The 15,590-nt window shown below is 43.5% G+C and overlaps 1 protein-coding gene across 1 annotated transcript in view; it reads right to left on the bottom strand.

Moving 5' to 3' along the window:
• ELP2 (elongator acetyltransferase complex subunit 2) overlaps nt 1-15,533 on the bottom strand; it is a 38,516-nt gene extending 22,983 nt beyond the window's left edge. Inside the window, exons 1-11 of the mRNA XM_084780208.1 lie at nt 15,344-15,533; nt 12,345-12,423; nt 9,262-9,332; nt 7,069-7,225; nt 6,537-6,614; nt 4,516-4,580; nt 3,673-3,739; nt 2,960-3,097; nt 1,583-1,678; nt 528-628; nt 198-329 (exon numbers count right to left, since the gene is read on the bottom strand). Of these exons, the coding sequence (XP_084636334.1) occupies nt 198-329; nt 528-628; nt 1,583-1,678; nt 2,960-3,097; nt 3,673-3,739; nt 4,516-4,580; nt 6,537-6,614; nt 7,069-7,225; nt 9,262-9,332; nt 12,345-12,423; nt 15,344-15,481 (1,122 nt within the window). The 5' untranslated portion in view covers nt 15,482-15,533. The remainder of the gene's footprint in view (nt 1-197; nt 330-527; nt 629-1,582; nt 1,679-2,959; nt 3,098-3,672; nt 3,740-4,515; nt 4,581-6,536; nt 6,615-7,068; nt 7,226-9,261; nt 9,333-12,344; nt 12,424-15,343) is intronic.
• Nucleotides 15,534-15,590: the final 57 nt, after the last annotated feature.

Raw genomic sequence — 15,590 nt, forward strand, 5'->3', positions numbered from 1 at the left:
TCTAGCCCACATGGACAACATTTAGACACCATTCAACACCGTCACACTGCTGCACAACTCTGCACTGTTTTTCCTAGAAAAGCCCAGACTTCTAACCTAGTATAAATACCACAGACTATCTTTAGGAGCGCCTGCCATCTCTGCTGAATGTGCCTACTGGGAAAGCATGAATCAACAAGGAGCCCATATGCTCGTACTGGGTTTACTGTACTCTGCTTCCAAAGGTGCAGCGCGCCGTGGAACGCATGAGCGATGATCATGGAGCCATTCTCACCAAACTGGCAATCAAAAAACCCAAGGGTGTTTCCACCTACTTCGCCTACTCGGACCTACAAAGAACAGAAAAACAGTGATGAACCAATAGGTCCATTTCTCACGTTGGTAAAGGAATCTGGAGACTAAGATACAGTTCATTTAATGTACATGCATACCAAGTGAAACTTTACAGCGCTGGGAATACAGATTTGGGATATATATACTGGCTTTTAAAAGCTCCATTTTTTATTTCTTAAATATCCACATCTTACCTGCTCTAACCAAACCCCTGACTCTTCATCAGGAGCCCAGAGAATCATGGTTTTGTCCATGGAGGCAGACAGCAATCTCACTGGCTGCTGCAGAACGCCATCTGAAGAGGAAAAGAAGCACGAATGTCTTCAGATGATCAACAAGCAGCATTTAAGACTTCAGGCCGAAACAGAGGGCACATAGCCCTGATTACAACAGCAGAGCATGCAGAGCCAGGCGCACACAACCCCAGCACTTAGGAAGCTGAGGCAGGACAAATGCTTCAAGCTCAAGGTCAGCCTGGGCTACACTGTGACAGCCTGTCCCCCAAAACAAAAACAACAATGTACAGCCATAAGATTTACCCTTAGTACAAACTAGTGATATATTCAGATAACAGAATATTACAGGGTAATCACCACAGCTACATGAGTGTGACTGATGCAGTGGGGTAAGTATATACTAGCCAAGTTTTGCCAATGACAACAATGCTGTCCATGACTATACAAACCTGAAATTCAGGCTTAATAATGTGCCTAGGGCTGACACACACTGACCTTAGCACTGTGTCTCCACAGAAGAATGGAGAGACAGCTTCAAAGGGACACAGGTTCCTGGACTACAGAAAACTACAGATTGTCTCTCCAATGTTCATTTTTAAAAAAATAATACATATTATTTTAAATTTTTGTTCGTTTGTTTGTTTTCAAGACAGGGTTTCTCTGTGTAGCCCTGGCTGTCCTGCACTCGCTCTGTAGACCAGACTGGCCTCGAACTTACAGAGATCTGCCTCTCTCCACCTCCCGAGTGCTGCGGTCACAGGCATGTACCACCATTTTTCCTAAACTCCTGAGTCACACATGAACTGTGAACAAGCACAGCTGTCAGGAGTACGGCAGTTTCCACAGCCTGCGGCAAAAGCCGGCCTGCCTGGATAACCTTTCAATGGAGCTGCTCTCAACTGGAAAATGCCTCATCCACCACCATTAGCCACACTCACAGCAACCCCCCAGCTCAGCTTGTCAGCTGGGCACTGTTACATGAATGAAGCAAGAGCTGCTTTTTGTCCGCCTACCTTTGTAGACGGGAGGCTGCCAATGAATTGCATTTACCCAGTTTTCGTGTCCAGCCAGCAAGGTCTCCAGGGTAACCGCAACTGTTGTGCTAACACCTACAACACAAGAGACACGGGGACCTTTCATCATAACTCTTCTAAAAAGAACATTTCTAAAATCAATTCTGTTGTGTAATTGTATAAAGAAATTAGAACAAAACACAATAATCCAGATTCAACAAAAAGAACAACAACAACAAATCTAGACTTCATTAACCCCACACACTAGAGAAAAAGAGCTAAAAATGAATTGTCCCCTAATTTTTTCTCTATCTGAGCATAAATATTAAAGAATGTATTTTACTATTTGAAATATTCCTGAAAAGGCTGCAACATAGCAACTAAGACGCAAAATCACACAGCATTAGATTTTGAAATATCATACATACAACTCCTTTGTATCAGTTCAAAACTAGGGCTAGAGTGTAGTTCAGCCACGTACTGCATAGCATGTACAAGGCCTTCCAGCACAACCAAACACACACACACACACACACACACACACACACACACACACACACACAGTATTAAAGCAAAAACAAACGCTGGGGCTATAACTCAGTTGAGAGAGTGCATGTCGGCACACTCACACCCTGGCTTCCACCCCCAGTGTGACACTAATAAGCAGAATTCTCTAACAGCAGCAGCATTCAGAAGTAGAAGGAGGAAGACCTGGAGTCAAGGAGGCAGCCTGAAACATACGAAACCCTGCCATTCATTCATAGATCGATAGAGAAGATTAGATAGGCAGTCAGACAGACAGTAAAAACATGTACGTCAACCTTTTAGTTTCCCTACTTAATATTAATAAGTTTTAATTTTTTAACATAAATGAAGAAATAAGGGAAGCTAAAATTCATATTATAGACTTTAAAAACAAATAAATGAAAATTTTCATATGTTGGCATACCTTCTTAAAAGGTTGGTTACATCATTTCTTGGTTTTCCCCATACAACTGTTAGCAAAGTCACAACTCTAACAGGCTTTAGAGCTAAGATTAGCCAAGAACAGTATTTAGATACAAACTCAAGTATCTCTCTGTCACACAACATTCCAATCAGACCTGTGGGTGGGGAAGCCAGTCTATTACAACATCATAAGAAAAGCTCAATTGCTTGCAACATTTCACAAGTTAATTCATTGTTGAACATTAAGCATAACTTTCAGCAATTAAAAAGACCGGACTGATAAGGTTTATAAAAATGTTTCAAATATGAAAAATAACAGATCTCACATAAAAATGAAATACTACCCCTCACAGCGATGTGTGGAGACCCCGACAACTGGAACAGCCAGCAGTGCTAAGCACTTTCCACCACACATTCACAGCTGCTCACCTTCCTCTTGTAGAGTGAAAGTATTCTCCTTCAGCCTTATACTATCATCATCATCTTCTAACGAGGTTGGTTTCATATACAGTCTCCATATTCTTATTAGGCCATCCTGGGAACAGCTTGCTAGGTAAAGGTCTCTACCTAATTAGAAAATATATGCAGCATTACTTTTAAAACACTTTATGTAGTAAATTTAGGTGTAAGACTTCTTCATCTATGGTGTGTGTATTTCTAGATCTGGTTCCTACCCTTCATTTAGTTGACTGTCACTCATCTTTCATGGTACCGGCAAATATATACACAATGCTAATGACTAAGTATATAGCAACGCTGTCTATAGCCAGGCCACAAAGCTCTAGAAAGAACTCCTCAAGAATATCTACATATAAATAAGACAACTACTGCCATCCTGTAAAAATCAATTTATTTCATCCTTTACCACCCAATCAACAGTTAGCAAAAGAGCTGACTCCCCTTTTCTGAGCCAGTGTGATGGATCAGGGCAAAGGTAGCTGCCACCCTGACTCTGTGAGTTTGACCTTGTGGCGCCCACTGCCCAGTATTCTCCAGGTGCATGCCATAGTGTGTGCTCCTTTTAAAACTTGTACATCCCTTCTCTATCTGGGACAGTAGACAGCGTAACTAGTGGGGGAAGGAGTGCTCCTGGAAGTCACATAAGCTTGTCACGCTCACTTCTAGCAAAATGTCGTACTGACCAAAGGTTGCCCATTCCACGCCTCTTATCCAGTCCTCGTGTCCGCACAGGCAGAGCACCTTCTGAAACTGAGGAGATAGCAGTCAGTCAGGTGTGTGGCGCCCAAGTGACTAGCTGGGCTAGTCTAAGGACACACTAGCTGCAAGTCTCAAGTGGTTTAAAGGTTCACAAGATAAAACAGCACTGAAAATGCTGGACACCTAAACTTCTGCAACTATTTTAAAATTTCTTACAGAACAAAACAAGGGCCTAGAACCAACCAGGCCTACTGATGGGATTCTCTCCTTTAACTCAGCCAAGGCGTCCACTCCGTGTAAAGGACACACAGGACCTCAGCGTTCTGCAGCAGGTGTGCTGTGCCACACTCAGAAGTTTAAGGGAAAACCCCAGCATGGCATCAGTCCTCTCCCTCTCTCTATGGAACAGTCTCATGGGTTTAGTTATTAGTTTTCCTCTAATAACTCTGGGCCTGGTCACTAAGGAAGTAGTTATGTGGTGTTCAAAACCTGACAGATCATCTAACAAAGAACTCTCAAAAAGATTACTTCTGTTGGATTATTTTGGTTTGAATTACAATGTTCCTAAAATGTTAAAATCTAGAAGTAGTCTATATTAAGATATGTCATAAATCAAAATATAATTCTAGTCTTTTAACTACAACTTGATGTGCCGTGTTTGGTTGTTATCTGTGGGAGGCTCGCCCTTCTGAAGGGAAACAGAGGAGTGGATGGTGGAGGCAGAGAACGGAGGAGCTGGGGGATAACAAGGGGGAGGAAAAACTGTGGTGGGCATATAATATATGTGAGAATAAATTAATAAAAATAAGATATGAATCATTAGTTACCTGGTCATCCTGTTGAACAAATAAGTGAATTTTGCAGTCATCATCACCACATGCTAATATTGGTACTGGGAAAGAAAACAGGCATGGCTGTGAGTCCCGCAGCTGCGATCACTGGGTGAAGAAACTGACTCCTGCTCCCCACACCATAACACAACTGACGGGTCCAACCTGTCTCCAGGGATAATGGACATTCTACACGGTACACGGCTCTAGTCAACGGTTGTTGGCAAATACTCAGACAATTAGTGAGTCCGCTCTGTGCATCATGACCAAGGGGAGTGAAAGACTGATGAAGAACAAGGAGGGAACGGGGAGAAAGTACGGGGTAGGTGCTCGCCATAGAAGCCTGACGACCTGAGTCCAATCTCTGGGATCCACATAAAAAAGCCAGATGTGGTGTTTGCATCTGCAATCCCAACACTGCTCTGGCAAGATGAGAGGCAGACAGAATTGGCAGACAGTTTGCAGACCACCTATCCTAGAATATATGGCGTGTGATAAGAGAGAGTCTAGTTTAGAAATAAGGTGGATGGACAGAAGGACTCCCCCAAAATAGTTGTCCCCTAAACAAAAATAAGTTTTAAATAAGAACAGGAAAGGTACACTTCTCCAGCACCAGCCAGCGGGCCAGCAGGGAAACCTGATAGCCCAGCTGAGTACTCGAGTCTGAGGCCAGCAGCAGTCGCTACTTAAAAATCTCTACATGTGTCTGCTGACTCAAGGACTTTACATTTTGCTTGAGAATGAATTAAGTGTTAAAATAAAAGAGTACATAATCAAATATACGGTTAAGAACTTTGAGGTGGCCGGGCGATGGTGGCACACTCCTTTAATCCCAGCACTTGGGAGGCAGAGGCAGGCGGATCTATGTGAGTACAAGGCCAGCTTGGTACAGAGTAAGTTCAAGGACAGCCAAGGCTACAGAGAAAAACTGTCTTGAAAAATAAAACCAAGGGCTGGAGAGATGGCTCAGAGGCTAAGAGCACCGACTGCACAATTCCCAGAAACCACATGGTGGCTCACAGCCATCTCTAGTGTGATCTGATGCCCTCTTCTGGATTGCAGTTGTACATGCAGGCAGAGCACTGTGTACAATAATAAATAAAAATAAACCTTTAAAAGAAAGAAAGGGAACTGTTAAAAAAGAAAGGAAGGAAGGAAAACAAAACAAGACGACAACAACAAAACCCTCTGAGGTGACTAAAAGGTGTGTGTGTTATAAAACTAAGCTCACTTTCCAGTCACCTTTGCATGAAGGAAGCATGACACGGAAGCAGAGACCCGGCTCCTGCTGTGACCGCAGAGGGCAGGAGAGGCTGGCGTTTCCCAGCCACCCTCTGCTGGCTGGCCTGTCCTCCAGGTAAAGGAGGAGGTAAAGAGAATCACTGAGTCACGCTGACTTTCACTTCTATGGATAAAGAAGGCAGGTAACGGCAAACGCATCGTGCAGGGCATGCAGGGCATGCAGAGTTGCCGTCTTGAGAAGCTCACACAAGTAAAGCACTTTTCAACTTAGCCCAACCTTCACCTTCAAAGAACTACTTTCTCCCAATTATATTTAGGTATATCCACGATAAATTCTATAAGCAGCAACATCAATATGGAGCACATATTAAATCAGTAAATCTCAGCTAACAAAGTTCCTAATGGCTGTCCTTAGCTTTATGATCTAGACTTGGGATGTTGACTACTGTAATAAATGTTCCATTATCAACATCTCAGTTATTTGTTGTTCTGTTTCTGAGACAGTCTCATGTAGCCTAGGCTGACCTTGAACTTCTGACCCTCCTGCCTCCATTTCTCTAATGCTGATATTTCAGACCTTCATCTCAATGCCCAGCTTGTCTAGTTCATAAGGGCATTTAGACCTAGGGCTGGGAGTGTGGTTCAGTGCTGAAGTGCTGTTTAGCATGTGTGAGGCCATTGGCTGGATCAGCAACACCAGAGAAACAAATGTAACAGATACAAAGTCAAGGCTGCAAACATTTCTTTATGCTATTCTTTCTAAGCAGGACACTCACCATCAGTACCAGGCAAAACAGACAGGCAGACAGTCAGAACAAATCCATCCTCGAAGTTCAAGGTCTGAAGGCATTTTACTGAAAAACAGAACACACATAAGCAGTTCCCGCTGAGCTTACCTAACTAAAGAAGCTGGGTGGCAGGAGCTGAGCGCTGGCTCAGTGGCTGAGAGCGCTGGCTGAGTTCAATTCCCAGCAGCCACAGGGGGGCTCACAACCACTTGTAATGGGGTCTGATGCTCGCTACTAACTTTCAGGTGTACATACAGACAGGCACTCATATAAATAAGTAAATCTTTAAAAAACGAAGAATAAGCTGGGGTGCCTACAGAGAGATGGAGAAAAGCCAACCCCAAGCCTCAGTGACCTTGGGCATTTACTTAGTCAAATAGTTTGGTTAAGGGATATTTTGAAAAGTAAAAAAGACATTTTAAAGTTGCTAGAAATGTTAGAACTTATGTGTGTTCTTGTAGCTGTGACTCATTTCACAATTTCTATCTCTTTTACCTAGGATACAAGGCTCCAAACCTACCTTCCGGCCCCTTTTTAGACCAGAGTCGCACTGTGGAATCCGACGCTGCAGAAGCTATCAGGGTATGCAGCACGTCATCGGATGGCTCATTCTGGTAAATAGCGTGCACAGCATAAACAGGTCCTGCATGGCCCTGGAGACGGACTGCTTTTAAAACCTGAATCAGGAAGAATATCACATATGTTATCAGAACAAAGGAATTGTAAAGCTGGGCATGGTGGCTCATGTCTGTAATTCCGGAAGTCAAGAGGCTGATGAAGAGGACGACTCAGAGTCTGAGGCCAGCGTGGGCTGCCAAATGGGCTGTCTCAAAAAACAAAAGTGAGGAGGCTGCAGACAGAACATGATAGCTGCACATTTGTAATCCCAGCACTTGGGAGGTGGAGACAGGAGGCTCATTAGTTTGAGGTCATGCTCAGCTCCACCAGCTGAGAAGTACTTCTCTTGATCAGCAGTCCGGGTGCACTTACGCACACAGAAATGCATGACTGGGTATCCAACCCCTAAACACTCAGTCTTTCCCCTAAATCCCAATTTCTTTCATCTTTCTTCTACGCCTTTCATAGCCTCACACCGACTCAGTCTGGCTTCAATGTCCCCTCAGTTGACTGTCTTGCCACTAGGAGCTCAGGTCTCAAAAATAAGAGCTCACTTCACCTCCCTGAATTCTTCTGCTAAGACTGGTCCCAGTGAGGGTGGCATTCTGCTCTCAAATGCAGAGGGCTCCAAAACTCCACCTCCACTTGACCTTCTATTTCCTATAGCATGGGGTGTTGAGCAGTAAGTCTGGTCATACAGCCAGCAGCTCACATGACATGACTGCACCTGGCTCCCAATCTCCCTACTTGCCTATTTTTCTGTGCAGAAGCACCTTTCTCCCAGAGCCCTAAAAACTGAATTTTCACTTACTCATTTCTCTGTCCATCATATTCCCAATTTATTTTGTAACTGACCTGCCAGTGCCAAAAGCGTTTTTACACCGCTCTCCCCTTTTCCTGTTTTTCCTATGCTAACGTAGCATTGCCGTCACAGTATTCTTGATGCACTCCTTTCCTTAGCAGTCATCACTGACTTCCAAATGCCTGCTGAAAAGGAACTTCTCCCCCAAAAGCTGAGGCCTGAGTCCTGGGCCTCACACATACTAGGCAGGTGTTCTGCCACTGATCTGGAGCCCAGCCCAACCAAAGCAAAAAAAGAATTTTGAGACAGTGTTTTGCTGTATAGCCCATTCTGCCCTTGAACGCAAACTTCTGCCTCAGCCTGCAGAGTGCTGACTACACAGGCCTGTACCACACGACCAGCGAGTTCAAATCGACCTCCCCTCACTCTTCCCCAGTATTTCTGCACACATGGAGTCTCTAGTAACATTTCCAAAACTGCCTCCTCCAGGTTCAGCGGGATGCTAAGAGATTTTAAGTGGGAATGGCAGGTTCGTTCCTGTAATGTGTTTTTTCGTACTTGGAATCCTCATCCCTTAAATTTTTCCCAAGACAATAACCCTCCACCTTACATCCAGCTCAAAGGTTATCTGTTTGTAGTGGGGTTCGGGAGCTCACACAGCTGAGCACAGCACTTTGAATTTTCAATTTGCAAGTCCACTCTGCCCTCAAGACGATGCCCTTGACTCAGAAGGGGAGGACTTTACCTTATTACTCTGCAGGGTAATGTTCAGAACCAACACAGTAACCTGCTTCACTTTCATTACTCTTTGCCTGAAACTAGGAACAAGCGAACTGTCCACTAAAGAGGCCATGCGCATCCTCACAGCGTGTGGAGATCACTTTCCGCTAGAGACCTCCACTCGCCTGGCAGCAGCTGCCCAGCTAACACGCCAAAGTGTCTGTCATTATGAAACAGAACGGCTCACATGAGACCAGTCTGAGTGAGGGAGTTCACAGGGACAGTGACAGCACAGGAATACGGAAGCAGAAATTACAAGAAGGGTATGGGGGGGGGGGCCTGACATGTGGAAAATAAACAGTTTCAGCTGAGTGTGATGGTACACACAACCTGCAATTCCAGCCTTCCAGGAGACACGGCAGGACATACAGCAACAGGGCACTTCATAAATCAAAAAAAAAAAAACCAAAAAAACAAAAAACAAAAAAACCCACCAAAAGAAAGAAAAGAAATGAAAGCTAAAACTTGAAAAGTAACTTTCGTCATTTCTTGGAATCAGAAACAGTTACTGACCTGATTATTCTCAAGTTCCCAGTAAATCAGTCGATTGTCAGATCCTCCAGACACCAATTCAGTGGAAAGGGCTGAAAAAGTTGTATCTTGGTAAATAAATATTTGCATTCACATCATTTCTTTCCCTAGATCTTTTCTTTTTCTTCTCCCACCACCAACCCCTGGTTATTCCAGACAGGGTTTCTCTGTGTAGTTCTGGCTGTCCTGAAACTTAACTCTTAGGCCAGGCTGACATTGAACTCACAGAAATCCACCTGCTTCTGCCTCTCAAGTGCTGGGATTAAACTTGAGCCACCACACTCAGCTCCTAATCATTTTTTAAAATTAAGTTTTAGGAAATATAAATTATCCTGTGACAAAGCCTTAATAGAAGACCACAGGTTACAGTGGTAACATGTGTAATTCATTTTATGTAACCTCACCTTTAAATGAAAGGCAAAACTAATACTTCACAACACAGTTCCATGGGTGCTTCCAGTAGTCTTAGATGTCAGGCAGTGACAACTAATATATTTATAGCTGTGTTTTGGCGCACACATTAAGTCATCCTTTGGCCGGTGCATCCCTCTAATCCCAGCACTTGGGAGGCAGAGGCAGGCAGATCTCTTTGAGTTCAAGCCCAGCCTAGTCTACAGAGCGAGTTCCAGGACAGCTAGAGCAATCTCAAACTGCTCCCCCCGCCCCGAAAAAAAAAAAAAGAGTTGTCCTTTGTATTATATAACGGCTTTTACTGACTTGGTACAAGATGTACTCTGACTTACCAATTAAGATACATAGTTTATTTATTAAAGTTTTTCTTTAATATTACAGATAAAAAACACAGAAAAGTCTCACCAACTCAAGGAAATTCTGCATTTGTACCTGGATCATAATGCAGAATGAAAGAAACTTAACTCAGAGTGTCAGACAGAGCAGTAGGTACAGAGAGACAGCTGAGAGAGTTCCACTGGATTGAGAGGTTCAGTGATCAATAGGGAAGTTAAAAAATCCAACACAGTCAAGCAATTTTCAACATTTCTGGGTTTGTTTTTTTGGGGTTTTTTTTTTGTTTTGTTTTGGTTTTTTTGTTTTTTCGAGACAGGGTTTCTCTGTGTAGCCTTGACTGTCCTGGACTCGCTTTGTAGACCAAGCTGGCCTTGAACTCACAGCAATCCACCTCCCAAGTGCTGGGATTAAAGGCATGTGCCACCACGCCCAGCTCAAAATTTCTGTTTTAATTCACATTCATAAAACCCTAAAAACCTTTCAATGTGAGCTACATATATGAGTATTGGAAGTTAAAAGTAAAAAATACTCTTCAGTAGTTCACTTAGCGACTACAATGACGTGGGTGTGGTAACAGGCCTTTAGCCCCATCACTCAGAAGAGAGAGGCAGGGGGATCTCTGTAGATTTGAGGCCAGTATGGTCTACATAGTGAGCTCTGGGTCAGCCAAGGCTACACAGTGAAACCTAGTCTTAGGAAAAAAAAAAAAAAGAATTACACAGTCAAGATGGCTTTTTAGGTAAAGGCACCTGTTGTACAAACCTAGGGACCTCAGTTTGATCGCCAAACCTACACAAAGGTGGGTGGACTCCCTACACTGGCACTGTGGAGTGTACCCTAACCCCTCTGGCAATAGTAATTTAATTACAGTGATGTACAAAATATGCTGTACTGGATGGTTTTGTGCCAACTTGACACAAACTAGAGTCATTGGAAAGGAAGAAGTCTCAGCTGAGGAAATGCCTCTAAGAGACCCAGCTATAAGGCATTTTCTCTATCAGTAATCAACAGGGCAGGGTCCCACCCACTGTAGGTGGTGCCATCCCTGGGCTGGTGGTCCTGGGTTCTATAAGAAACTAGGCTAGGGTGATTAATGCAGTGTAGTGTCAGTTAGATGGACATTCCTGAGGTCTTTTATCTGTTGTAGCCTTGTCTTTCTTTTTCTTTCATTACATCAGGTATATTGCCCTGTAAATTGTGGTAGTGGTACCAGGAATAAAAAATTAAGGAATTTTTAACTTAAAAAAAAAAAAAGAAAAGAAAAGAAAAAAAGAAAGTAGATTAGGGGCTGGAGAGATGGCTCAGCAGTCAAGAGCACTATCTGTTCTTCAAGAGGACCCAGGTTCAATACCTAGGAAGCACATGGCCCCTTCATACAGACATGCATGCAGGCAAAACACCAATGTGCGTGAATTAAAAATAAAATTTAAAATAAAAAAGAAAGGAGGTTGAATTAACCAGGAGAAGCAAGCCAGTAAGTAACACCCGCTTCATGGCCTCTGCATCAGCTCCTGCTCAGCTTGAGTCCATGTCCTGACTTCCTTCACTAGTGAACACCGCTGTGGAAGTGTAATCTGAAAAAAATACTTTCCTCCTCAACTTGCTTTTGATCATGGTGTTTCATTGCAGCAATAGAAACCCTAACTTAGACATATGTTAATACAAATTTTCATGGGGCTGAAGAATTCTAATGTTAGAACCAATAAAAAATTAATAACAACAGAAGCACAATTTTACACATCTACAAGGCCCTTGAATGTCTATGTTAGAAAATGGCTTAAGTCTCCTATCTGCTTCTGTTCAGTCTATTACAGTATCAGACATCATGTGGCTAATAGAAAATGACACAGCACACTCATGACAGCCTATGAATGAATACACTTCTTAGTATTATGAAAACAGCACAGATCTCACACACCTCAGGACCACCAACGGTCCTCTGATCCAGTCCAGTTCCTTACTTTTCAGACCATACTACCAAGTGCATCAGAGATGCAAGGTCTTAACTAAATAAAGCAACACTCTATCTATGGCAGAAACAGACTCATTAAAAAGAAGGCTGAATGTCAGCCCACTATGCCCAGCTCACAGACTTTCCCATCAGAAGCTATGGGCACAGGGTGCATCCATTTGTCAACTGCTGTCAAGCAAAAAAATTAGACAGCCACTTCACTGCTGGAACAGTGAATTTTTTCATTCTTTCCAAACATATAATGTCAGTCAAGGAAATGCTACATTAAGAGAAATAATGAAAGAAAATTATTAGCCATACTTTATTAAAAAGCATTTGCAAGGAGCCTTCTCAGATTAATACTTACAGCCATCGTGTCTACGTATCCACTGCAGGCAATTGACTCGAGCGCTGTGACCGTTCAGATTGGTAACAACTACCTTTTTCTTTAAAGGGAAAAAAATACCAGTTAGTACATTAGAATGTAGCCCACAAAGGAGTTGCTAAGTAAGTAAAAATCAGTTCTTTTGATGCAATGAAAAGAGTAGAAGTCTATCAACAGAGCTGCCTTTCAAATCATAGACCTTTAGCTGTGGCTTACGTCACCCACATACTAGAGAGCTTTCTTGCGTCTCCACACGTACTCCCAGGATCCTATTAATAACTGAAGATCTTCATCTACTTAGCTCTGCTCACGCAACGCCCTTTACCAGCAAGCCTGTCTTGACGCTCCAGGATAAACAAGTAATCCCTTTTTTGTGGGCCATAGTCCTTGGCACAATATTACCAGGCTGCATTAAGTTGAGGGCTTAATTTATTTATTTTTACTTCATGTGTATTAGTGTTTTGCCAGTATGTATGTCTGTATGAGAAGGTGTTGGGTCCCCCAGAATTGGAGTTATAGACAGTTGTGAGCTGCCATGTGGGTATTGGGAATTTAACCCAGATCCTCTGGAACAGCAGCCAGTGATCGTAACCAATGGTCCATCTCTCCAGCCCATATTGATGGTTTTAAAAAAAAAAGAAGGTAACTGTCTGTAACTCTAGGTCCAAAGAATGTGATGATACCCTCACACCAATGCACATAAAATTAAATAATTTTTTAAAAATAAAAATCCAGTTAATGTATACAAATGCATGGCTAGTCAAGTTCTTCAGTCTCAGTGACAAGGTCATAAGGCCACAACCACTAAGGTCCTCCTAAATCAGATCCCTGCACGTTCTACCTACAGATCCCCAGGTCATCAGCCACTCTTGAGCAAAGATTTGCTCACATGACTTCTCTTTAGAGTCCGTTCCATGATTGTTATCAACAGCACTGACTTGATGCATGCTTGTGTGCCAAACAGAATTTCTCATGGCTGGGAAAAAGGATCAGGCGAATATACACAAAGGAATATATTAACAAATGAGCTGAGGTTGGAAAACACTTTAAGGGATTTTGTCTCTCCACTAGACTAAGAAGTAATTACTCATTATCTTTGTAGCATCACGACGCCTACTGCAAGCCTAGAGGGGTGTCTCAAAAATGCTGAATAAACATCATCCTCGAAACTACAGTAGCATTTCGTGTGTGTGTGTGTGTGTGTGTGTGTGTGTGTGTGCGCGCGTGCGCGTGCATGCATGAAGGCCATAGGCTGACATCAGAATGTCTTCCTCAATCAACTCTCCAACTTATTTTCAGAATCTGAGATTGGTGTTTTGACTAGACTGGGTAGCCAGTGAGCTTTGGAGTTAGGTGCACATAGACATGCTTGGCTTTTACAAAGGTGCTGGGAAATCTGAATTTAGGTACTCATGTCTGCTTAGGAAGCACTTTATCCACTAGAAACCAATCTCTCTAGTCCCACATTTCAAGTGTTCCTATTCTTTTAATTAAATACCCAACCAGAATATACTTAATGAAGTATTTTTAAGGTTCAATATATGACGTTAGAGTAACATGACTATCAGGTTATCATTAAAAATGTGACAGAGGGGCAGGGGAGATGGTTCAGTGGTTAAGAGCACTGTCTGCTCTTCCAGAGGTCCTGAGTTCAATTCCCAGCAACCACATGGTGGCTCACAACCATCTATAATGAGATCTGGTGCCCTCTTCTGGTGTGCAGGAGTACATGCAGGAAGGATACTGTATACATAATAATAAATTAATCTTTAAAAAAAGAAAAAAATGTGTAGGCGAGAGGGTGGTGAGTTTGAGGGCAACCCCAACTACACAGTGGGCCCAAAGGCAAGGCCACCTGGGCTACAAAGTGAAACGTTTAAAAAAAAAAAAGAGTGATGGAAGGTATGGGGACAAATCCAGTGACTTCTGCCCAAAAATGGGCTTCTCCTGGTGGTCAAGGGTAAAGTTTGCCTTTGGTTTGCTATATACCTTTGATATATATATGGCAGCTGACAAGACCAGGGGAGGAAAGAACATGCAAGAGCTTGCTATAGGTAAACAGAAGCCATTTTTTTTCCATGTAGAACTTTTATCTGCAAAAGCTGAGGAAAATGGGACTTCAAATGAAATTTTAACAATGGAGCACTGTAAGAACCAGACGGGCGCTGGGCTGTGGTGACCCACGCCTTTAATCCCAGCACTTGGGCAGCAGAAGCAGGCGGATGGCTGTGAGTTCGAGGCCAGCCTGGTCTACAAAGTAAGTCTAGGACAGCCAAGGCTACACAGAGAAACCCTGTCTCCAAAAACCAAAAAAAAAAAAAAAAAAAAAAAAGAAAAGAAAAGAAAAGAAAAAGAAAAAGAAAAGAAACAGACGGGCATCTGCACGGCATTTTACTTTTCAGTTTCAACTGGAGCAGGGACCAATGCAACACTAACCTCACCATCCTAAAGTAACTGGGGAGGGTTCACAACTCTGGTAGTATGCATTATTGCTGACTTGAAAAGTTGAGTAGGAAAACTGACAAAAACAAACAAAAAACGAATACTAATCCAGCTGGCTGATTTTCAAGAAATTAGTTAAGTCCTGCCTTCTAGCTCCCATCCTCTATTCCCCCCCACACACACACAGGTCTTTAAAAGTTGCATTCACGTATCTAAAATATGCGAAACGTTTCTTTGCAATTCAGTGTAAGTTCGTTAACTATACGGCGGGTAAACAAAGAATTCAGATGCCATGTGTGCCTCGAAGCCACGCCTAAAAATCTCAATTCTTGCAAGGGTTCTCAGAAGGATGTCATCCTAGGGGTTTCAGCTCGGGGATCACAGACCAAGGAGGCAGCGCGACGCAGGAGGGCTCGCTGCAGGGCCCTGGGGAGGCTCTCCTCCTAGACCCCTGAATCATAAAGGACCGCGCCCTCGGCCTGCAAGCTGGGCCCGTAGCGCGCGCACCCGAGGCTCGGAGTCCACCTAATCCCTCGTACCTGAGGGTCATAGAGAACCACGGAGCAGGATGTGCCGAAGGCCAGGAGTCCTCCAGACCCTGGATTCCAACTCAAAGCTCCTCGAACCCGGTTCGGGCAGCAAAACACATGAGACACCTCCAGCACAGGCGCCACCATGATGCCAGGTGGTCAGGGGCCGAGACACTCCCGAGCACTTCCGGCCCAGAGCGGAACTACTCTAGCTAGCCGCGGCAACTCCCGCAGACATCAGCCGGTCCGCATTTCC

Source organism: Acomys minous, assembly GCF_964271855.1.
Source record: "Acomys minous genome assembly, chromosome: 4".
In the NCBI taxonomy this organism is placed as follows: Eukaryota; Metazoa; Chordata; class Mammalia; order Rodentia; family Muridae; genus Acomys; species Acomys minous.